Raw genomic sequence first — 24,764 nt, forward strand, 5'->3', positions numbered from 1 at the left:
TATTTATTTTAACCAGTTCAAGTGATTTGCAAATTAAGCTAAGCTAACTATCTTCCTTACTTTTTGGAGGTGGAAAATAAGTACCTCGATTAATCTCTCTTTGACGCTTCACTAAACAAAACTGCTGAAATGTTAGTGGAATGTATACAAATGTGAAGCGATGTTTATCAGGATATGGACATAGGGTTGCATGTAAGATTTGAGAGTAATTAGAAAAAAAAGTAAATTAAAATATAGAACTTGGTAGTTATTTATTCAAATGAACAATAAATTTTATTAATTCACAGTATATAACAATACTTAAGGAATACACTTTTCATTATCATTAATGAAATTTCATAACAATACATAGTTAATAATACAGTAAGTAATAGTTGTGTTTCTTTTGTTTCTAGCTATTTTTTTTTTCGTTACGATTTTGATTTACTAATGGTTAATTATATTGCTACATATAAATTAATTGTAATTTTAATGATTTCACGAGCTAACTGTTGTTTTTTGGATCTACCATTTATTTTAAGCAATAGGCCAGTCTGTTGATAGTTTTTAGAAAGATTTTGTCTAAATCGTTTCATGCAGAACAGAATTTATCGCAGCTTAGTGAAAATTTTTATAATTTCACAGTCTATTCATAATACCTAATAGTAAGCTAGCCAAATTTTTTGTATACATTTCTTTATTTTTTATTATTTTGCATGTTTAATTACTAAATTAAGTGACAGGATTTGTAATAATTTTGTCCAATCTACATATATTTATTTGTAACGCAACTATCACGCATGAAAAAAATAAATAAAACTGTTTTAAATTAAAATGTCCTTACTATTATGAGTTTATAGGTAGGTATATACAATAATTTTATCGTATATGTAATAATATTGCTCATATTCGGTTGAATTCGGTACCTCTGGCTCTAGTTCTGTTCTACACTCAACGAATAACAAAAATTTTAAAGTTTTGTGGACATATATGGAAAAAACACCCATATTTAATCGTTTTAAAGGCAATATTAGTATTTTTGTTAGATGAATATTTTAATAAATCGATTAGGTTCCAAAAAATTGGAAATCATTTTGAAATATCCATGATTATTTATTTTTTATGAAAGTTTAATGTGATAATCAATATTTCAAAAATCGGTGAAATTACAATTAGTCAAAAATTAAAAAAATAAACACTTTTCATTTTATAATGATTTTTAAAATTTTAACTTTCGATTTATCGGAAACTAAATGAGATATTGAAAATAATTTCGAAATTATTGTAATTCGACATTATATTGGCAATATTGCCATTTTACGATTATATATATGAAATTCTCTACAAAACTTTTCATAAATGAAAACTATTTTCCGTTTATATATTGACATTCATTTGAATATACTTTGCTGTATTAAAATATAAGATATTAACTGACCTAGCTTATGAAAGGTTACAGAGCTAGGTTAAATGTAGGTGTGTATATTATGTTCCTCTCAAGGATATCGTGGACTCGTAGTTAGAAATAATGCAATTTTTTTAACTGGCCGCTGTCTCTGAAGATTTAATTCCCGTTATATATTTTTTGTGGTACGGAAAAGATAGCAAATTTGTGATCTTGTAAAATTTACAAAGAGAATGTTTGTTTAAAAAATGCGGAATATCAGCCAACCACAACCAGTAAGAAGGACTACTGACTGACGTAGTGGAGGACTCATGTCTTTCGAATAGACCAAGTTGAATAAGTTGTCCATTGGATATTTACGAACGTATTTTCGAATCGGTATTTATTTCCGTCGATGAAGTTCAATAGAAATGGCGTGCTATGATAGTACCACGAATGGAAGAATCATTTACTATTATTTATCTTTGGGTAGAGTATATTACTATCCGTATAGGTAGTACCTAGTAGATATGGTCCTGTTAATTTAACCCAACTCCGAGTGAAAATTTACTAATTAATACAAAAAAATGAAATGTGTAAATTAAACATTAAACATGTCTGTTATTCCTTTGATTACGATAAGATTTGTTGCATTTGATAACATAGTAATTCTTTAATGGATAACAAGGGTACTAAAATTATTATTTTTATTTTATATACATTTACATAATTTATGTTGAGTTTATTTTATGTTTTTGAATGTTAGTTGCGATGAAGACCACTTGGTGTTATGGCGGCTAAATTTGAAATTGACAATCTAAATACTTTCATACTATTAAAAAAAAAATCTTTTTTTCATTAAAATACTAGAATTCTTGACACATCAATATAAGTTCATTTTCATAGAATGAAATGTATTTTGAATTATTTAAATTTTAACTTTTTCTTTTAAATATATAGTACGATGATAATTTTAATATTTAATTGCGTTCTACACATGGCTTTTACAAAACAAATAACATTTTTGGTTTTACATTTCTTTGTAAAATTAATTTATGATAATAATAATTTTATCTTGTACAATTGGCATGTGGATTTCTTAAACTGTAAAATGTATATTGCTTTTTATTATGGAAAATATAACGAGCTTATACCGTACATTTTTTTTGATAAAAAATATTTTTTAATTTTTAAAACTTATGCTAATATAATTAACAATTTAAAATTCTATTTAAATTAATTAAGTAAAACAGGTACCATGATACTCATCTTAAATTAAGAAGCTCGAATTATGAATTTATGCTTTACAATGAATTTGGTTGTAGTACTGAAGTACTTTGTTGATTTGATTTTTTTAAAAATATAATAGTTATCTACGAAAACATTTTCTTATGATTTTCATTCTATAAAGTTGTTTTTTTTGTTTTTAATTTCTTCAGAATTATTTCGTAGATACGTAATATTTACAAAATGCATCACTGAAGTCATATTTTAATAGCTTGGCGCTAAAATATGGCACAAATTAAATGACGATAATTACGATGGCGCAATTTAAAACTTATACTGCGTTTAACTGATAACAGCGTTCGCAAGTACTTGAAAGCTATAGATAAATTTAATACAATACCCTTATCTTCAAGCGTTTGCAAGCGCTTTTTTTATCGGCTTATTTAGTGATTATATTATTGGTCAAGTACCTACTACGCTCATGTACAGAATTTACACTGCAGAGGCAGACAGGTCAATTATGTAATTGTTCACTGATCTCTACAGGTATAACTGCATAGAGGATCTATATGGCGTAAAATAAAGTAAATAAAATTAAGTATCTTGTATTGAAACATCCCCAGGGATCTAAACAAACCATTAAACGTTTTTATTTCTTTTAGTTCTAGCTACTCATTTGGTGGCGCTAGTATATACATTTCAAATTCAGACCAATCTCAATACATACGATCCTCTCTATCCAGTTATATAGAGACCAGTATAATTAATTCATTTGCATTGAGAATTAACAACACTGATAGATATATTTATTACTCAGAAACGAAAAATGAATATAATTTCTCAGAAATTAATAAAAAAAACTTAACAAAAACAAAACTGACTTCAAAAGAAAAACTTTTCCAAAACAAATTAATAAGTACTAAAAAGTAAAAAATAACGATAATATAATGTAGTTAAAATTATTGTTATTTTTGGAGGCGGTGTCAGTCAAGCTAATATAGCAAATTGTTGTTTCATTGGCTGACATCGACTCATAACAATAATTTTAATTACATTATATTATCGTTATTTTTTTACTTTTTAGTGCATATTAATTTGTTTTGGAAAAGTTTTTCTTTTGAGGTCGGTTTTCTTTTTGTTAAAAATTTTTGTTATTTTGTTGTTTGTTTTTAGTGAATCTGAAGTACACTAACTAATTTGTCACTAAAAAAAGTATGTACACTCTTGTCGTGCATACTTAATGCAAATTTAAGAATTTTATAAAAAATCAAAATCAATTCACCCAGTCGAAAGTTCTGAGGTAACAAACATTAAAAAAAAAACAGTCGAATTGATAACCTCCTTTTTTGAAGTCGGTTAAAAATGGAATGAAATCAATTAGGTATATTTTTTGCACACAAATAACAAAAAATTCCTGTACATTCTTCCATATATTCCTTGTTAGTTATATGCTTCCACTAACTGTTTTGCTTGCCATAGGAAAATATTTCGTATTGAGTAGAGCTATTATATATTTTTTTATATTAACATTATGAATTAAAGGATATATTTAGAATTTATTTCATTTTTATTTTTTCACAACAAAAAATAAGTTCTTCACAGTAATCAAAATTATATACATATACATACAGATGCAACACCTTGCAGGGATAAAGTGCAGTTTTTCGTAAAGGCGTAAAAATACGACTGTGCGTTGTGGTAATTAAGCGCGGGAGGTTGGAAATTAAACAATAAAATCCGATTTACCATGTAGGCAGAGTGGGCTCGTATCTAGGGCGAAAAGAACTGAAGAGCGGCAAATTTTGGCGGAAACTTTGAAAACTTGTTTTATTCTTGGGAATAGAATTTCTGGGCAATTTTGTTGGCACGCGTATCAACATTATAAGTGGAAAATGTCTGATAGTGGAATAGATAAGTGGAATTTTTGGGTTGTCCATCATAATATGTATATGTAAGTGATTTAGGAGATAATTTACTTAGCTTCTTATCTTGATAAAATTAATTACATACCTTTATAAAATTTAGAAAAATAAATTAATTAAAAAAATTCCAATCAATAGGTTTAATCTGCAGTTATATTTCCATTTAAAAAAACTTATTATTTCACCCTTAAGTTGGTGAAAATTGCGTTAAGTGTTGAATGAAAATTATGTTACATTGTTAATGTAAAGAAATTTTTAGCCAAAATTCCGAAATTTAGGTATATATCATAATCAACTAATAAGGAACACCTAACCATAACTTCTTCGTCTTTATAGGCATTTTTTATTGGTTAATTTTGATGCGCTCGAAAGTGCGGTGTTTTTCTGAACAATTCTTTTTATGTGATTTGTTTTCAAACGTGAAGAATAGTTCACATAGTCGTCACTACAAGAGGAGCTCCCGATATCTCGGTGAATCCTCAATAATACTTCTGTGCCTCATATATATTTTCAAGCTAGCAACGGCTATCATAGTTCATTGTTAAAATAGTTTAAGAAGAACTGTCCAAAAATAATTGACCTATTGAAAGGAGTTGGGTGGGATAAAAGTTGTGTTTTAGATTGTTTTTTGGGTATGCATTTCTATCCATATAAACGAAATTATGATTAAAAAGATTCATCAATAATTAACCTATAATATTGAAGTATGGTCGCTTTTAATAAAATTAAAAATTTAAAGATGTATGCAATATTTTTAGAAAATACAGAAAAATTATTTTAAATAAAAAGGTTTGCGATGCTGAATTAATACGATTAATTCTGCTTGAGCGCTTACAAAAACTCAAGTAAAATATTTGATTATAAAAAGATTGCATACATATTTTATTCCGAGGAGTCGAGCGTTTAAATTTCTTACATTAAAATGCATGGATGATTTGTATGAATAAGTAATACGATCTTTGATCTAAAAAGGGCCTCCTTAAAATTTACAAAACTTGTCCGTATTGTGAAATATGACGTCACTTTTTAGTATATAATTGTATAAAAAGAGAGCCCACTTCAATCAAGTAATATTTACTTGAACCAAAAACATTAGAACGAAGCAGACAAAATTATTCAGTTCAAGCGAATATGTCTCTTAGAATAGAATATTTACTGTTCTTGGTTTAAGAACAATAATGCCTTCAAGTAGGTTTGTCTCTTTTTGTTAGTGTGAATTTTTCTAGATAAATTTGATAATTATTATATTACAATCAATTTTGTAAATCTGTCGATATGGACATGACTCAAGGTTGTTACATTTTGAAGAAAAATTTTTCTTGATTCATGTAATTTTTTGTCTGTGTACATACCATGAATTTTTTATTTAGATAAAATAAAATAAAGACTTTTTCGAATTGGAAACAAATTTTTCTAAATTAAATAATCAAATTTGTACTTAAATATTGATGCAAACATATGAAGCAAACATCAATGATTGCCAACTTAAAAAAAAATCTGTTAGACCAGAGATTAGTATTACTTATTTACATCCTTTACACACATTCTTTCTATAGGATAAACAGAATGTTCGATTTACATCTAGGAATATAAATATCACAAGTATGACAGAATACATGCGTTAAGCAATGAATTAAAGTAAGATGTATTATAGGTGTTATATGAAATTACAAGTGACTTGTATCGTGGCTTATCTGTTGTAGTTCATCTATTCAACTAAGAAACTTCCACTCTCCAAGCGTCTTACAACTATTTCAACGCTGTCAAAGCTTCAACATAAATGTATATAATACCTCTCACTTAGATGCATTCCTTAACGCATGTATTCTGTCATACTCGTGAACATTCTGTATAGGTCTGGCTCCCGAAATGTTTAAACAATATTATTAAAATTAATACAATCGAGTTGACTTATTGTGTAAATTGAAATTACTTAGTTTTAGCGAACTATGTTTAAAAAAAATTAAGATATTAACTTACAAAAGGACATTACGATATTTTATGTATCATATATCTCGTTTATTATTATTTAAAAACAAAAAGTAAATTATTGCGCAGAATTAATAATATAAATTTATGTAAGGCAAATCTAATTTAAATATTATAATGATTGGTGTTTTCGTTATTTTTATCTTGTTAATTTTACATTTATTTTTATTTTTATTTTTTATATGTATGTACAATGTTTTGGTCCGGGATATTCAAGAGAAAATCTGTACGAGATGATTGCTTGATTATTTTAATACTAGTTAAAGATTTTGTCTTATCTGTCATTTCGCACCAGAATTTGATCTCGTAACATCGATCAGGGGAGAGGTTGCACCAAACTTCGTTAACTTAATTTAGAACATAATTTACAACTAGGGAAATGTATCTCCTACCTGATGGGGGTTATAAGATTGTGTCCTGGTGCAAAACTGCAGGTATGAAGATATCTTTGACTATTACTAAAACCCTCTTGGATTCAGCTTGCATGGATTTTCCCAAATTATTTTCCCAGATCAATTTTAAAAAATTCCTCTAGCATTAGTGCTTACTAAGCAAATATTAAACTTGAAAAATGATGACTACTTTGTAGCCGAAATATACGAATTTTGAAATTAAAACATGTAGATACTATTTAAAATAATTTTTAATTTCTATAGTTCCTATTTTATTTATCACTCAAACCAGAGCCACGTAAAAGAAGACTAAATATTATTTAAGTTTAGCAGCAGAAATTTGTTTAATTAATTAATTGTCATTACTACAGTTGTTAGGGTAAAGACACAAAGGAAGAGGTTAGCTAGATGGCGAAAAGGTGAATAACATGGCAAGTCAAGAAAAAGAAGAGAATAGATTGGCTGCAATACACTAATATTAGAGCGGCTGCAAACGTACATTATCACGAATTTTTGACTCATCAAGTGACTCATCTAGTCTTCAGTCACTTACCTAGTAGCTACAATTTTTTTCTGCATGGCTTAAGGCTCATAATAGATTTAAAACACACAAACTGTTCACCACTAATAGATTTAGTATTCGAAGTATTGTATCCAAGTGTACATCCGATCTATTTCCTTTACAGTTTATATCTTTACTAAAAATAATCTTATAATCGCTTAAAATCTGTTAAAAACCTTATTCCAGTTGAGTATAGAATATTAGAATTAGATACAAATGTGCCATTTAAGGTTGCTTAAAGTTTCAAATAAATTTCTCAAAATTATTAGTTTGTGTTAAAGCTATGATACCATTTTAGAATATGTCATAAGGGTGTCAGTGAGCGAGAAAATAACTCATTGACACTTGATGAAAAGATGCGAAGAAAAATAATCACAAAATTTACAAATTATTAATAAATTTTTTAATTTATTTCTAAAGTTTGTTCAAATTCCTGAGATTTATATTATATTATAAAAATGTTTTTGGAAAGTCCATTTAATAAATCAAATTTTTGTTGAACGTACAAGCTATGCCCTTCTGAGAAATTTGTTATGGGAGTTTCGACCAACAATAGGGAGTATTCATGCATTTTTTTTAAAATTTTTAATTCATTGTTTACACCGTTAAAACATAGTAAAAAATATAAATACTGTTTAAAAATGCTGTTATTAAGTGTAAAAGAATATTTAAAATGGAGAATAATTTTGAGATGTTTAAACGCAGTTCTTTTGGCGCTCTCTGTTGATGACGTATAAATATGTGACCTGTCAATTCTTGATAGTTCAATGTACTGTTTACTACAGGTGTAATACCCACGTATGTAGTAATTATAGTATGTATCCATAGTAATACCATATAAAATATAAGTAATTAATACTATACAGTATGTCAACAAGTCTGACAAGCCACAAAGTATGACGTCACATCCTTTTTAAAATTTGAATTTCCGTTTTAGAAATTTGAATTTCTTTCACTGAATTTGTACTTTTATTAATTAATTTTGCGTAATTAAAAATATATTAATTACTAAAATAATGGTTTAGTTCAAATGTCTAGCCAATAAAGTTACGGAAAAAAAATATTAAATCAAAATTTAAATTTCATGAATATTCCCTATTGTTTGCATCTATTAGTGGTGTAGAAACTTCGCGAGACTAAGTTCATAATTTGTCTAAAATATAATATTATTCAAATCGAAATGTTATGTATTTTCCTTGCGCGTGGTCTTTCTTATTATATGGCTAAATGACGCGTAATAAATGGCTAAATGGCTCATAACGTACATAAACTTAGAAATTCTGGTGAAACACGTGGAATATTACATATATTTGGCATCTGTTATTAATCTTTGTCATATAATAATTATTTTTTTCTAGGTTTAAGTAGGTATTCCTATTTTCGTAAAAAGATTATCACTTTATTGTAATTAACGATGACATTTATTAAAAACTAACTATTCTAACACAGATATATTCACCTATATTTATTTTAATAAAGTAATAATACATACGAAGAATTGTGATCAATAAAGGAAAAAAATTAAATTATTATTTATATAATTAAATATTATACATAAATTTTGTTTCGTTTTATACAAACCTAGTCATTTAAACCATATAGGATTATTCCGTTTTTAAAACATAAATTATCGTGAAGCTAATAATTTTGCATTGAAAAATTTATTGTCATGTCAATTAGAATTAATAAAGACGTTTGGTAACTTATTGGTTTTTACGTAAAGTCCAGTTTATGGGTATTCATATAACATCAGTTCTTAATTGAGCCCACGACACTGGCAGTGGGAATAATTGAAATACAGAATTCTGTTATTTTAAGGGGTTATATCCAGTTGCGAGCGCAAAAAACTCGTTTTTTTTAGGAAAATCATTTATTTTTCATAAATATAAAAAAAAGAATGCAAATAGGACATTTCTGTAATTTTAAGATCCTGTTGTTCGATTTCAAAAATTTGATATGGTACTGCTGTTGTATGGTACTGGCAATTTCCTGAAGGTCCTTCAAAAAATGGTGCCCAGCGGTGAGCATCTGATTTGGATTATTTAAAATGAAAAATTTTTTTTAGTCGATAGATAAATACAGGTATTAATAGAAGGAAACCAACTTATGATTTTTGACAAACTGGCGGCATCCAAAAAAAAGATTCTTCAAAAATTTCCAACTTTAAATTTTAAAATATCGAAATAAGTGGTTTAAAATATTCTTTCGATTTATACCTGGGGAAAATATCGAAGAAGATTGTGTAAAAATTTGAAATCGATCGATCGGGCCGTTTCGGAGAAATCTTGCTCACCGACTTTGAAAATGCTGTTTAGAGAAAAACGCTATTAAAGTATCAAAAGACGTTTACACTCAGTTAAATTTTTTTTTATCCGTTTATCGTCCTGAATATTTCTGGGATCAATTTGAAATTTTCAGAAAATATACTTAAATACATACATTCCGAAAATGTAAAAAAATGTAAAAAAATCTGTTCTTTAAAAATTTTAATTGGATATAACTCCTTAATTTTAAAATAATCCGGATAGCGTTAGATTAATTAATTCCTGCGCCGATTTTATTACTGTTATAGTTCGCAGATGAAAGCGAATCCCTTACAAGGGATGTAAAAGCACGAACAATATATTTTTAAGGAATAAGGGAACAATACTTATTTCCACGATATGGAAAGAGAATCTCACGAAGATATTATTGGGTGTGATTATGATCGCCTTCTTAAAAAGAACCCACGTTCTCACAAACTGAGATATTGCTAACTTGCATAGTTTTTATCTTAAAAGATTGTAATTTCTGAAATGAAATTCATTCTAATATAAATCAAATTTAAACTTACTAAAACTACCTATAACATTAGTTCCACCATTTTTCTTGTTTTAGAATTTGGTTGATTATTCATTGTATCGTAATTCGATTAATTGTTTTTTATTTTTTTAATAAATATATATAACTATTCTCACCAAATTAATTGAGTACTATCCTATTCTATCAAACGAATGAATTTATTCAATAAAAATCACCATAAAACAGATATAAAAGATAATAAAACATCTTAAATAGTAATACAGTGATGAGAAATATAATATATAGGCTGTCATATAACGAGAGCATTCGGATAAAATAGTAATATGAACTTAAAATTCAAAGTAAAGTTCCTAGTTTTTCCATTCGGTGTATAATTAACGAGACAGTACATCGTTAATTATTATTTCCATATTAAGCAAAGTTGTAGAGAAAAAAAATTTATTACAATTTATCATCTGATCCTTTTTTCTTTAATTATTTTCAGAGATATTTACGTTCAAAGTTTTACAATAAAAATTTTGAATTAGGCAATGTTGTTTAATATTTCAATAAAAATCAGTGACCATTTAGAGTAACAATGATAAATTTCAATAAATTTAAATTTTTAAATTTAATGTTTCTAATATTAATTGGGAAATTTACAAAAATTAATTACGATAAAGAAAAAAGGTCTATTTTGTTAATGGTATATCAAATCAAAAACGTTTTTATTTAAAATTTGTGGACATCTTGTATGTTCTAGATGCTTAATCTATCACCGTCAGTATCCCGTTAAGAAAATTCCCGATCAAAAACTTCCTCTATGACAATGCTGGAATCAAAGTCTCATAGTGATAATACTGAATAATTTTCTTTCATTTTTTTTTTTTTTAATTTACGTATTTTTTTTGAAATTCTTACTGATTTTGTAGAATTTCAATGAAAAACCAATACATGTTTTTTTATTTATAAAGTTTTTCTTCTCTTACCATTACTGAAAGTAGATTTTTGTATTTAAGTTAATCTGACAAAGTACATCGCAGAATCCTTTAGAAAAATAGCCCCTGATCAAATTTTTTGACTATTGGGGACCTAAAGTTATTAATTTATTACTATTCGAGTTGAAAAAACATATGGTGGGAAAAATTCTAAGTAAAATTTCTCGAAATCTAGGAACTTTTTAGCTTTGTGAACATTGAGATTTTTGTTTTAATTTTCAAGGACAAACTTTTGAATTTTTCAAAAACAACAACAAATTTTTTCGTTATTTTATAAGAAATAACTTTCGGATGTTTAACCTAATTAGATTGACTAGGGGCCAACATTTGATTGGAAATTTTCTAATAAAATTTTGGTGATGGTATCACCCGGTATACCAGTAGATATATATTATTTACACAATACATTTACTAAAATGTACTTGTTTTCAGTAAATAGTTCTGCGCAAGTAATAAAAATGAAACAATGTACACCATTAGTTAAATATTAAAATTTTTCTCCATAAAATAGTTACTTCAAGTGTCGTTATTAAATTATAATGTTTTCCCAACTAACGAAAGCGTGACATTTGTTTTAAGATAGTTTACAAGACGAAAAATCAGATTCTATTAATTTAACGAAAAAAAAATTAAAATTATTGGAGGGTATACAAGGTGATTTTTTTTATTTGTGTTTTCGTAAAATTGATACAAAACGATAACTTAACAATAGACTGATTTTTCGCTCTAAAAACACTTTTACCTATAAGGGGGTCAAGTAAACCATTTTAGTTCGAAATATAAAATATTAGAAATTACTTATAAAACCAATTTAATATCTTTTAACGAAATAAAAACATTTTAAGTTGACTCAAAATTTTGAATCCGCCTCGATACTATTAAATCAATTTTTGTATCATAAGTAGGTATTTATTTCGACTATAATGTCATCATCATTCGTAAAAATTAGCTAAGCATACTTGGTTTCCAGAGGGATTGAACTCGTCGTTGATTTGGTTATAAATTTTCGAGATGTTTGTGTTTTGACTAGTAAACTGTTAATCGTCTAGCATTAACCAAATAGTATTTATTAATCATGTGTTTTTAGCAGTTATAGCTTTATTTTGATAATTCTAGACAAAAGCAGGCAAACGAAATAAGCGCAAACAATAAGAAAATGCCATCAAATTAGCGGCAAGCCGGATAACATAGATATCTCTTTGGATGTTAGTTTAACTTATTTATACTAATGATGACAATCTGTATTAAATTTGAAATCCGTATTTATAATACAAAAATTGTTCTAGTCATCGGGGCTAAATTTAAAGTTTATTTGAAATTTCTAGAGCGCTCACCTTTGATAATAGAGAACTTGCATTACTTTTATTTTGTCACAAATTCAATTATAAATGACAGAATAATTAATCTAAAGTGTATTTAAGCAAATTGCTTTTTAAAATTAATAATTCCCTTTTTTTCATTAATTATTATATTAAAAAATAGTTATATTTAAAAAAAAGAAAAAAAAGTGACGTTTTTACATCCGTTGAGGCAGTGAGCCAATTGGAATCAAGCTAAATTCACATTTACAACTTGTTTCTATGGAAAATTACGTTATAATATATTGAAAGCAAGTTTAGAAACAAACCATTACTCATTCTGTATGTTATTTTATCATTTCTCTGTACGTTGGAGTTTCTAAAAACGATGTGTTGATGTCACTGGCGTTTGAATTTATAGTTTAAAAAACCCATTTTCAAATGTAAAATTTTGATTTTGAAAAAAAAAATTATTCTTTTTGACAAAAATGGAAAGATTATATAAAAGTTTTATAGCAAAATTGATTTTATTTTTTATTTTTACATGATAATTTTAAAGTTACAGGGAGTTTTAAAAGAACTTTTCAAAAGTGAAACGAAAACGCCCGACAAAAACATGTTCGTAAAAGATCGTGTAACGTCATAATGTTAATTAATAATTGTATACAGTGTATAATATTCAATTAACATTCTTACGTCACAACGATGTTTTACGAACATTTTTTTTTGTCGGGCGTCTTCGTTTCTCTTTTGAAAAGTTCTTTTAAAACTGTCTGTAACTTTAAAATTATCATGAAAGAATAAAAAAAAAAACAGATTTTTATAAAATATGATCTTTCCTTTGGTAAATAATTTTATTTTAATTTTGATGGGTAATATTTTATTTCTTTCTGGGTGTTGCGGTCTTTTTTGGTTTTTTGTAATTTATTTATTTTTTAACTTTAAGAGGTTTAATGCTACTGAAGAGGATTGCCAAAGCAATCGAAACCGGTCTAGCTAATTAATAATAATTTTATAATCTCGCTAAATATTTTTATTGTGGATCCAGAAAGGGATATATTTTAACAAAATGCATAATACAGCCCACAGAAATGCTCATCTTAATTTGAATAATAATCTTTCCATTTTTGTCAAAAAAATTTTGGTTCAAAATCCCAATTACATGAAGAAATTATTAAAAAAATTTTTTTTATTTTTCTTAGTAATTTTTAGTAAACTTTCGAAAAATAATAAAATTAAAAAACATGCAAATTCTCTATTGAATAGTTAATTTGATTTATTTTCAAATTTCGCCATAAAACAGATGTCTGATCTATAATGTCATCATATATGGATATGTGATACATAAAATATTATAAAATACATAGATTTTAAATTGTAATTTAATTAAGTTTAAATTTAAAGTATTTATTATTACACACAATAAACACAATTAATTTTTAAAATTTATTCACGTGGATGATAAAATATATATTAATTAATGTAATATTTGCGAACAAACGGTCGCTAAGGCAAGTAGATAGACGGAAAGTCAGTCTGCCTTTTTAAAACATTATCATAGTACTGTATCAAACATTTGTAAAGATCTTGTAATCATATCATCTTTTAAACATGATTCCATAAATTCTTCTATCGTGATTACACCATCTTGATTCAAATCTAATTTACGGAAGACTCTATCCACTTGGTCCCTAGCTTTTCTATCATCTTCAACTTGATGTGGTCGTCGTCCCATTAATTCATGTACAGCAACAACAATTTCACCTAATTCACCACGACTTATACAACCATCACCATTTATATCATATAATTTAAATGTCCATCGTAAACGTTCATAAACTGATCCACGTAATAATGTTGATAAAGTTACTAGAAGATCCTGAAAACATTACATACAATTATTAAGGTATACTAAGTTTAGGCCCAAGTTTGTAACGCTTAAAAATATTGATGCTATGAACAAAATTTTGGTATAGGTGTTCATAAAATCATCTAATTAGCCAATTTTCGGTTGTCCGTCCGTTACTCCGTCACAACTCAAAACGAAAAAAGATATCAAGCTGAAATTTTTACAGCGCACTCAAGGCGTAAAAAGTGAGGTCGAGTTCATAAGAGCAACACAGGTCAATTCGGTCTTGGGTCCATAGGCCCCATCTTGTAAACCGTTAAAGATAGAACAAAAGTTTAAATTTAAAAATAATAACAACTTTTGTTTGAAACATTTTTTCGCAAATATCACTGTTTACCCGTGAGATCGCAAATTGGGCGCAAATTATATAGTATGTATTAATATGGGATTATTAGTTATGTATGTGTGACATGTATTATGTATTATGTGTTATGTGATAGAGTAATCAACACTGTCTATACATGATATTTCAACAATTAATTCAGTCAATTGTTTTTTTTCACTTGTTTTGCCTTAAAAGTTAGTTAAAGTCCCAAAAATGTCATCTAAGCTATCGCAACTGTTTTTAAATCGTTAATTTAATTAAAAATTTAATGTTAAAGTTCAAATTTTTGCAAGGTAATATAAACATCTTATATGAATGGTTTTGAATCCAAAGAGTTTATATACATAGAGAAGGCGAAGAATCTGTTGCCTGTAAGTGGATGCGATATGATGAATGAGAGAGAAGACTTCCAGTGAGTTTAAAAAAAAAATATTTCGATGGTTTAATTTTAGAGAATAATATTATTCGTTTTCACAGTTAAAACAAAAAAAATCATTTCGTAGCAGGTTTGGTGGCGTTATAAGCAATTAAATTGACTATAAAAAGTTACTGCATCATATTTCGAAAAAGCGACCTTGATTTTCGGATTCAGCCGAAGAAACTACGCCGAAAATCGTAGCTCTTTTTCGTGAAAGTCAATTGGCCACAAAATCCGTCTCAGCGGCCGAATTATGAGTAATTTCGATATTTTGTTTTACTGTTCAATATAGGTATTTATATTATGGTTTACGAAATTATAAAATGTTTAATTTAACTTATCGAATAGAACTTTCTGATAGGTATAGGTACCATTAATAATTGGATTTTATATTATTATTAAACAGAATAACGAACTGACGATAACTTTTGAAATTCAATAAAATTTATAGATAATTGAAGAAGTTATTTTGGTTGTTGTATAGAATTCAGCTTGATTTATTGATTCTATACCTATATATATATATATATATATATATATATATATATATATATATATATATATATATATATATATATATATATATATATATATGTTTTAAAACCATTTGAAACATTAAACAATAATACATTTAAACACTGGAATGTTAATATTGCGTAAATTGAATAATAAATATGGGAGTTGTAAAGAAGATATTCTCGAATCAATTTATATCTAAGGAGTATAAGATATGCTTTTTGTTTTAAACTAACAAATTCCAAATTATAATCTGCTTTTGTTTTCTCATTCGATTCGTGAATGGTAATAAACAAATCTGTTAACAATTTATAATTAATATTTAATGTATTCCTTGTTTGTTGAACGGAGCCAGCACCAAATATAGCAAATTTTACTTTTTAAATTTTAAAACACTTGTTACAGTTATATACCCGTTAATTGGTTCAATTACGTAATTATTGAACGAAAAATGATGGTCGATCATAGTATTGCATATTTAATACAGATTAATTTTTTTAACTTGTCATTTTTTTCTGTTTTTTTCGAAATTAATCAGGCCAAGCTTTTCTGATGGCGTATTCACCGTAAATATAATGCAGCTATTTGTAAAGTCGAAAACAAGAGTATGGCATTATGACGACAGAAAGAAAATGATTTAAGAAAAAATTATGTAGTAAATAATATAACAACCGAAGCAAATTCTTTTAATCATAGTTCCATTACGCTACAATGATCAGCACTGCGATCATAATTTCCCTTTCAAAAATTACGTAATTCCATATTTTTACGGATTGCCATACTTTAACAACTGTTATGAAATTTTGTGTTAGTTTATCCAAGTCTAGCATATTTTATTACTTTTTCCTGCATGGTAATTACAATTAAATATACAGTTTGTCGCATTTGAGCTGAAGACACCCTCATGTTTTCATTATTTATAGGAATATCGATTTGAAATTTTTTAAGATACTTAACCGAAATCTGAACTTTGAACTCAGCCTACTACAAATTGACAAATAGGGCCGATTCTTAATCTTTTGCCTAGCGTCAGAGATGGTTAACGAAATCGTAAAAAGTTGCTTAGAATATTTTGTTATATCGATTTTCATGACAAAATTCGCATTTTTAATTTTTTCATAATTTTGATCGACACTCATAATTATTACAAGTTTATTGAAATATTTGAATACATAACTATATTAAATTATCAATTTGTCCATTCTTTACATTCTATAACACACTAGTTATAAAGTTTATTTTTTATTTAATAAATAGTGTGCTATGGAATGTAAAAACAGGAGAAATTGATAATTTAGTAGTGTTATGTATTCAAATATTGAAATAAACTTGTAATAATTTTGAGTAAAGATCAAAATGAATTAAAAGTTTAAAATGCCAATTTTGTCATGAAAATCAGTACATGGGTATAAAAAAAATATTCGTATAAAAATAGCTTTAAAAATTTCGAAAAACCGAAAAATATAATACTCTTCGAATTGCAGAAATAAGCTATTCACTGTTCTGCTAATGGTACAACTCTACAAACTGAATTTTATCTTATTTGAATTAATTGAAGCTGCTGGAGATTTTTACATCTAGCGTAAAAAAGTATTCAACCTCGTTAAAACTCCATTAATCTTGCTCCAGATTAATTCCCTCCCTCGACCTTCGATACAGCCCATAAGTCTATATTTTAGAAGTAAATAAGACTGCAAAATATTTTTGATATCTCTGGATAACATTATGGATATCTCAAAACACATATCACAAAATTTTTTGTTTCGCTTTAGGGTGAAAACAATAAGTTTCTCAATCAGAATGTTAATAAACTTGAAACTATTAACATACTTTTGTAGACATATTATATCATACTATACATATTAGTTCCCAAAAGTATAATCTTTTGATATATCCTATGTATAAAATAAACTTTATGAATTATTAATAAATTAATAAGGCCTCGGATAGGAATTAGTGAGTTTTCTCTTCAATGAAAATAAGCTATTGCTTTTGTAGCGATGATGAAATATTGCAAAAGTTGTTTCGAATAGGTATTAACCAAATATTAACTGATAGTGCCATCAGATCATTGTCATAATAATTGCGAATTTAAGTAGCCAATAAAATTGCCGGCACTGGTATTTGTGCCCAAAAATTATATATGACGGTGCTAACACGTAGACATAATAGTTTTTATATATAATATACAAGGTATACTAAGTTTAGTCCCAAGTTTGTAACGCTTAAAATATTGATGCTACTAACAAAATTTTGGTAAAGGTGTTCATAACATCACCTAATTAGTCTATTTTCAGTTGTCTGTCCGTCTGTCCGTCTGTTTGTCAACACGATAATCAAGAACAAAAAATGAGATCAAGATGAAATTTTTACACGTGCTCAAGACATAAAAAGTGAGGCCGAGTTCGTAAATGGGCAACATAGATCAATTGAGTTTTGAGTCCGTAGGACTCATCTTGTAAACCGTTAGAGATAGAACAAAAGTAAACACAAAAAATGTTCCTTATCATAAAATAAACAACATTTTTGCATAAACATCACTGTTTACCCGTGAGAGCGCAAATTAGGCGAAAATTATATAGTATGTTTTATATGGGAATATCAGTTATGTATGTGTAACATGTATGAATGTGTAATGTGACAGTGTAATCTGTCTATAAATGGTATTTCAACAATTAACTCAGTCAACTGTTTGTTTTCACTTATTTTATTTTTTTTAATTTAACTAGGTAAATTTTCTTTTTAAAAATTATCAAAAGCGATAATTTTATTCTTATACTTAATAAGGTAATTCGCTTAGTTTATGGAACTCCTGCTTGACGAAAATTATAATATTAGGTTTATATGACACATATTATATACATATAAGTGTTTTGTTTTAATTATGTTTATAATTATTATAAATAATTGAATGAATATGCCAAAGTTAAATGTAATATGAGTGTGTATGAGGCTGTATTTATAATAGCATATAGGGTACGTAATAATTACACTACTTACTCTAAAACTTATGGCTCCGTTACAATTAACATCGAAGGCTTTGAACACGTAATGGGCATACAGACTCGAATCTGAAAATTATAATACAAATATTTGTTGATATGTTATAAATAAATAAGGTTGTACAGGAACCATCTTTTTGCAAACCACAGTAAGATAGACCCTAGTATACAAACATCAATAAAAAGGTTCACCATTTATGTTTTAATGCAAAATGAATTTTTCTTGTATATCAGACCGCAGGATTGGTCGCAATGCTGTCTTCCAATTTAACCCAAAAGCAATTGACTTTGGTTTCTCAGACGACCAAGAGAAGGGTAAATAATGAGTAGGAAATAACATTTGTTTATGGTTTAAGATCTACTTATTCATGTGCAAATAATTTTTTTAATATGAGTATAAAATCAAAATTTTTTTCAATTGGTCTGTCTATTCATGTATTTTGGTGCTTACATTTTAGAAATTCTTTTAAGCTTAAAATTAACATCGTAGCTTGACAGTTTATATCAGTTTTTTTCAGCTAGTGCTGAAATATTATTAATAATTTGCTACAGAGACTGCAGTTTTTTCGTAGAGAACTTTTCGGAGTTTTCATAGTAAACTGAAATTTTTCTAAACATCTTTTTAACTCTAGTTTTTAATCGTTTTTTAAACACTAAATTTTTTAGCCTGCTCTAAGATTATACAATTTTTCTCTATGTAAAATCTGTGGTCACACTACATATCTATATCTACTGGGTAATGCTTTACGTGTTTGAACGACCATGATATTTTAATATTCTAAATTTGAGCTTGGTTATGACACAATATGATTCTATATTTGTTTCTGCTTCTGTTTTTTTTTTTTTGTTAATAGTGAAATGACCTTTTTTATCTTGTCTAGTAGTTATTTATTTATCATTGAGAAAACTTACTGCCATGTGGGAAGAACTTGGCATAAATGTCTTTGAAACAATCTTCATGTACTACTCCATCGGGACATTCCTGCAACAAAAGAAAATAAAATAATAAAAATGTTACATTTGTTAAATTATTCTAGGTTCAGGTTTTTTTTTGTGTTTTTCTAATTTTAAATTCACCATAAAACTCTTCACATGAGAGAATATTTATTATAGGAAAATGTTATCTAATGTTAGATGTATATTGTTTTATCTATAAGAGACTTGGAGATGCTGACACAAAATTTGAAACTATTTGGTACAGGGTAGTCTTTTAATAGACCCATTTACGTAACTATTTAAAGAAAAACGATGGCTTCAGATGGCTAGGGCGCATGTCAATTCTGATTATTTGCATCTATCATTCACCAGAATAATCTCATACTTTTTGGGCAATTTAAAAGCATCGCCGTTGGGACAGTAGATTAAAACCGGGTACGTAGGTCAAACCCGGTACTGGCTGATTTTCACGACTAACACTTCTATAGATCCAATTTATACAATCAATCATTCTTTTGAGCTGATGTAAACGACCGCCACTTTTCTATACATGTTCGATATGATTTTATATGATAATGCATTTAGGTTTTCATAAAATTTTAAATCGATATTCTCATTTTTTTGAAACCCGTTTTAAAGATAAACCTAATACTTGATTTATAACCCGATTTTACCATACTTTAGCCTACCACTGTAACGAATGCCTAGTCTAAACAAAATATTTATTTTATATTTATTGTAGATGTAACGTTGAACTAATTTATTATTTTGTTTGGAGTCCAGAAGTCATTTCGATTTTATACAGGATGATTATATAAAAGTCTTATATTTCGAAAATAAAAAAACGTGAAAAAACGATTTCGGCTCATTTTTAGGGGGAATAAAAATACAGCTTTTAATTTTTGAACGAGGACTTCCTCATATGATCAAACAGTTATCAACTTTTATTTATTTAAAAAAAAACATGTAACAACTAAATAGTCTAGTTATTATGCCCTATTAACAGCTAGTCCACTTTCCACTTGCAAAACCATCAATCTCATCTCTCCACCTTGTTGGTGGTCGGCCCTTTTTGCGTTTGAAATTTAATGGTACCCATGAAATACATCTGGTTATCCATCTATCATCTTTTAATCGGGAAATATGTCCGACCCATTTACATTTCAATTTTTAAATACTGATAGTTACATCTTTAATCTTGGTTCTTGATCTAACAGTGTTAGATGTAATTCTGTCAGTAAGTTTGTGGTTAAGCATAGATCTTTTCATACTTCTCTGGCAATTTCTTAGTTTTTTATAATTTGAAATGGTCAGAGAAGATGTTTGAGTGCCATAAGTTAAGATCGGAAGGATGCATGCATCCCATGCTTTTCTTTTTAAAGAGATATTTAATTTGCTTTTGAAAATTTCTTTTAATGACCAAAATTTTTTCCAGGCAGTCATTATTCCTTTTTTGAATTTCAATGCCGTTTGATACTATTTTTCTGAGGTATTTAAAACTATTTACTCCCTCTATTGTCTCATGCTCTAAACTAAGTCTAAGGATGAGACTATCTTGAGTTGCATTTGACATACATTTGGTTTTCTGAACATTAATTTTGAGTCCTATGAGCTCACTTCGAAATGATTGATTTGGTTCAGCATTATTTTTAGATCGTGGATATAAAGAATTTCTGATCGTTGAAAATTTATTTATCATTACTCTTAATAATGGAGAGGAATTTTCATTGCGTTTTGGAAATATTATATAATGGAAACTTTTTAAAAAAATCAGCTATAAAGTAACAATATACAAAGAATATATCTTACGGCTGTATAACTATCAAATATAGTATTTTCGTTTTTTTTTATACCATATATAAATATAAAATATATTAAGGTATACTAAGTTTAATCCCAAGTTTATAACTCTCAAATATTGATGCTAAGAGCAAAATTTTGGTATAAGTGTTCATTAAATCCATTTCCAATTGTCCGTTCGTCTGTCTGTGCGTCTATCGCCACGACAACTCAAAAACGAAAAAAGACATCAAGCTGAAATTTTTATATCGTGTTCAGGACGTAAAAGGTGTGATTGAGTTCGTAAATCAGCAACATAGTTTGGTCTCTGGTGCGTAGGTCCCATCTTGTAAACCATTAGAGACAGAACAAATTAAGCTAGAAACATTATATAAAACTTGGATATTAATTTTGTTTTGTTTCAAAATATATATAGAGGATAATTTAACCGGTTGCAGAATTGTTGTTATCGCCACAATTTGATATGATATGCCAACGAAATAAGAGCTGATATTGTCAATTTGTTTGTCATTTTCTGTATTATTTAATATCAATATTATGATACCGCTGTTAGTATTCTATATATTTATTATCAATTTCAATATAAACATTTTTTAAGTGTGTTCGATTGATCTAAATTTATTAGTCCACATAAATAATCTATCCGTTCCTGGCCAAAATGTTTTAGCACCTTGTCTTTTTTTTTGGACATTCTAACATACATTTATCCAAATAAATTATAAGGCATTTGATGCACATGTGTTTTAATTGTATAGTTAATATCTCGTAAACTAAACGGTGAAATTGGTTGTTCTTGCGTTATTTTATGTATTTAACACACAAAAAAAAAAAAATACTCGTAAGCACCAAAGCTCTAGCACTAAGTTCATATTTCCCCATCATTATATATTTTTTATAAATACATGATTTTTATTGAAAAGGATGTCCTTTCCTGTTTTAAAAAATATACAAAAAAATAAAAGTGGGATAAGCATATTCTTGATACTAACCCAACCAACATATCGATTGCCAATTCTGTCGATCAATTTGGCGATGCTGTACTGGATTCAAAGCCATAAAAACGTCAAAAAAGCGATTTTTCTGAAAACCGAATTTCAATTTATTTGAACCATAGGAGGTTACATGAAACGCCCAAAAGTAGCGGGAAAAAAATATATAGATACCTCCAAAACCACATAAAATATATTCCAAGAGTCATGAAACGGATTTAAAACAAACTTCCACCTTTCCCCATTGATAATCGATACGGTGTATAAGTCTATGTTTTGTGGGAAAATTTGACTTAAAATTATTTATTAATTAATCTTAAATAACTCTAATCATTAATATAATGATTTATAATAACTAAAGAAAAATTTATACAAATTTGCTGTTTGTCTCTAGACTGCTTTTACGAGAAACTTCAAATGATAACTAAATAAACTTTGAACTTCAATTGCATTCTTGATTAAACAACTAAAAACAGTCTTAGTATGTCGATATTATTCCTGAATGTAAAGTGACCTATAAAATTGTAAAGATAATAGCAACCAACATAAGTTAATTTTCTTTTTTATTTAGTCTATTCATTTATTTGAATTCAAAAGTTAAATTATATTATCATTTCTATCTACTACATTCTACATTAATCACTTTCGAATGATCTAAAATAGTATTATACAGGCTGCTTCAAAAGGTCTATAGAAATTTCTACCAGATTCAGTGCAGCTCAAAATAAGTTGATTTAGCTAACTTTGCCTTGGTACGAAGCTGCTTCATTTAAAAACAAGCGGTCCAAAATTAAAAATTTCGAAATCATTTTTTGTTTTTTTATCCCACACACAAAATTCTATTTACTATTTGATGTTTTGGACTTGAAAAAAAAGCCCAAATAAAAATCAAGTTTGCATTCAATCTATCGGCGTAGGACGTGGGGATTTTAGATTTCAAAACCCTCACATTTCTTCGTCGATGGAGGTAAAGCATTGAAAGTGTTGAATTTAGGTTAAATAAATTGTGTACTACAAAAAAGGAATCGCTTATCCTTGTGATTTAGCTAAAATTTGTAATTTTAATGCTTGGAAGTCGTTTTAACAAAGAAATTGAACTATGAAAAATTACGTTCAATTTTTTCAGATGTTCGTCAAAACTGTATTTATTGCAAAACACTTACAAATGTAAATATTTTATTATAGAAATCAGTTTGTTGGTCCCTACAATCGATTCGACGTGTTTTTGGTACATCGAAAAATTTACTGGAAGTGTCTTTTAAAAAGTAGCTCAAACTGAGCAATCACTTTAATATAAAGTTTAATGATTGCGGGTGGAATATTGATATTTCATAGACAAATTATTGATTTTAAGTTCATAGTTTGGACACTTGTAGTGAAAAACCCTATACAATTGATGTGTTAAACATCAATGAGTTACTAACAAAAGTGATTGAAAGCATCATTTGTATTCTTGACTTATAAAAAGCACATTGAAACTGAGAAACAAATACGTTTGGTTTGAAAATAGAAAGAGATACAATTATTCGAAACAACAATTTAAATACGAAAAAACAATTTTGGAAAAAATTTTCAGTCCGTTTTTACCTAAACAGTACGGTTTGCGGAAAAGTGTTTCGAACAATAAATGTTACTTTTTCAATCAATAACAACTTTCGGAGTAGAGTGAGCTTGAAAACCTAGAGCAAGTTTGAGTTCACCCAAAGTTTTGGTTTAAGCTTTTTTATCGTTAAATCTTATTTTTTGAGTTTCAAGCATATTTCAACTTAAAAAACCCCTATTTTTCCATATAATCCTAGTTTCGGAATAGCCCCTGCTGAGTCTCGATTATCGAGATGACTGTATATCATATTTTAAGGATTTGCCGCCCCACAGTCCCGCTTAAGAATTTTCGTGCAAGAGTAAGTTGTTAATGTAAACATATTTCAATCCCACAATAATCAAGAGGTATATTTATAAATGACACAATATGTTTTCAAGTACCAGAACTACAGCATTATGATGAGACAAGATTTTTTCTCAGTATAAATAGTGTATATACACCAAGGTACAAGAAGAACGTAAAATGAGGGTTTTTGGTTGGGGAATATAAGGCTTGATTATAATTATGTCATCCATGAAAAAAATATACAATGTTTGTATGAATACATACATGCTTTTAGCGAATTACCGAAGGAAATGGAGCTATTCCTTTTGTACTGATGGTGGAATTTTGGAAGAATTTCTTCAAATGTCCATCGATCCTACCTAATAGATGTCAAAAATGACAATCATTAAAATTAATATATATATATATATATATGTCTATAATTTATGTGTCTGTAAGCTCTCTAGCGG

General features: G+C 27.6%; 1 protein-coding gene across 2 annotated transcripts in view; it reads right to left on the minus strand.

The window, feature by feature from the left end:
• Nucleotides 1-14,019: 14,019 nt before the first annotated feature.
• The window catches only part of LOC123297830 (Kv channel-interacting protein 1), a 245,933-nt gene continuing 235,188 nt past the window's right edge, over nucleotides 14,020-24,764 (minus strand). For both annotated transcript variants that reach the window (XM_044879631.1, XM_044879630.1), the window contains 3 exons: nucleotides 19,615-19,684; nucleotides 18,701-18,771; nucleotides 14,020-14,411 (listed from right to left, as the gene is read on the minus strand). In XM_044879631.1, coding sequence (XP_044735566.1) covers nucleotides 14,088-14,411; nucleotides 18,701-18,771; nucleotides 19,615-19,684 — 465 coding nt within the window. In that variant the 3' untranslated portion in view covers nucleotides 14,020-14,087. The remainder of the gene's footprint in view (nucleotides 14,412-18,700; nucleotides 18,772-19,614; nucleotides 19,685-24,764) is intronic.

The sequence above is a fragment of the Chrysoperla carnea genome, chromosome 4 (assembly GCF_905475395.1).
Source record: "Chrysoperla carnea chromosome 4, inChrCarn1.1, whole genome shotgun sequence".
Classification (NCBI taxonomy): domain Eukaryota; kingdom Metazoa; phylum Arthropoda; class Insecta; order Neuroptera; family Chrysopidae; genus Chrysoperla; species Chrysoperla carnea.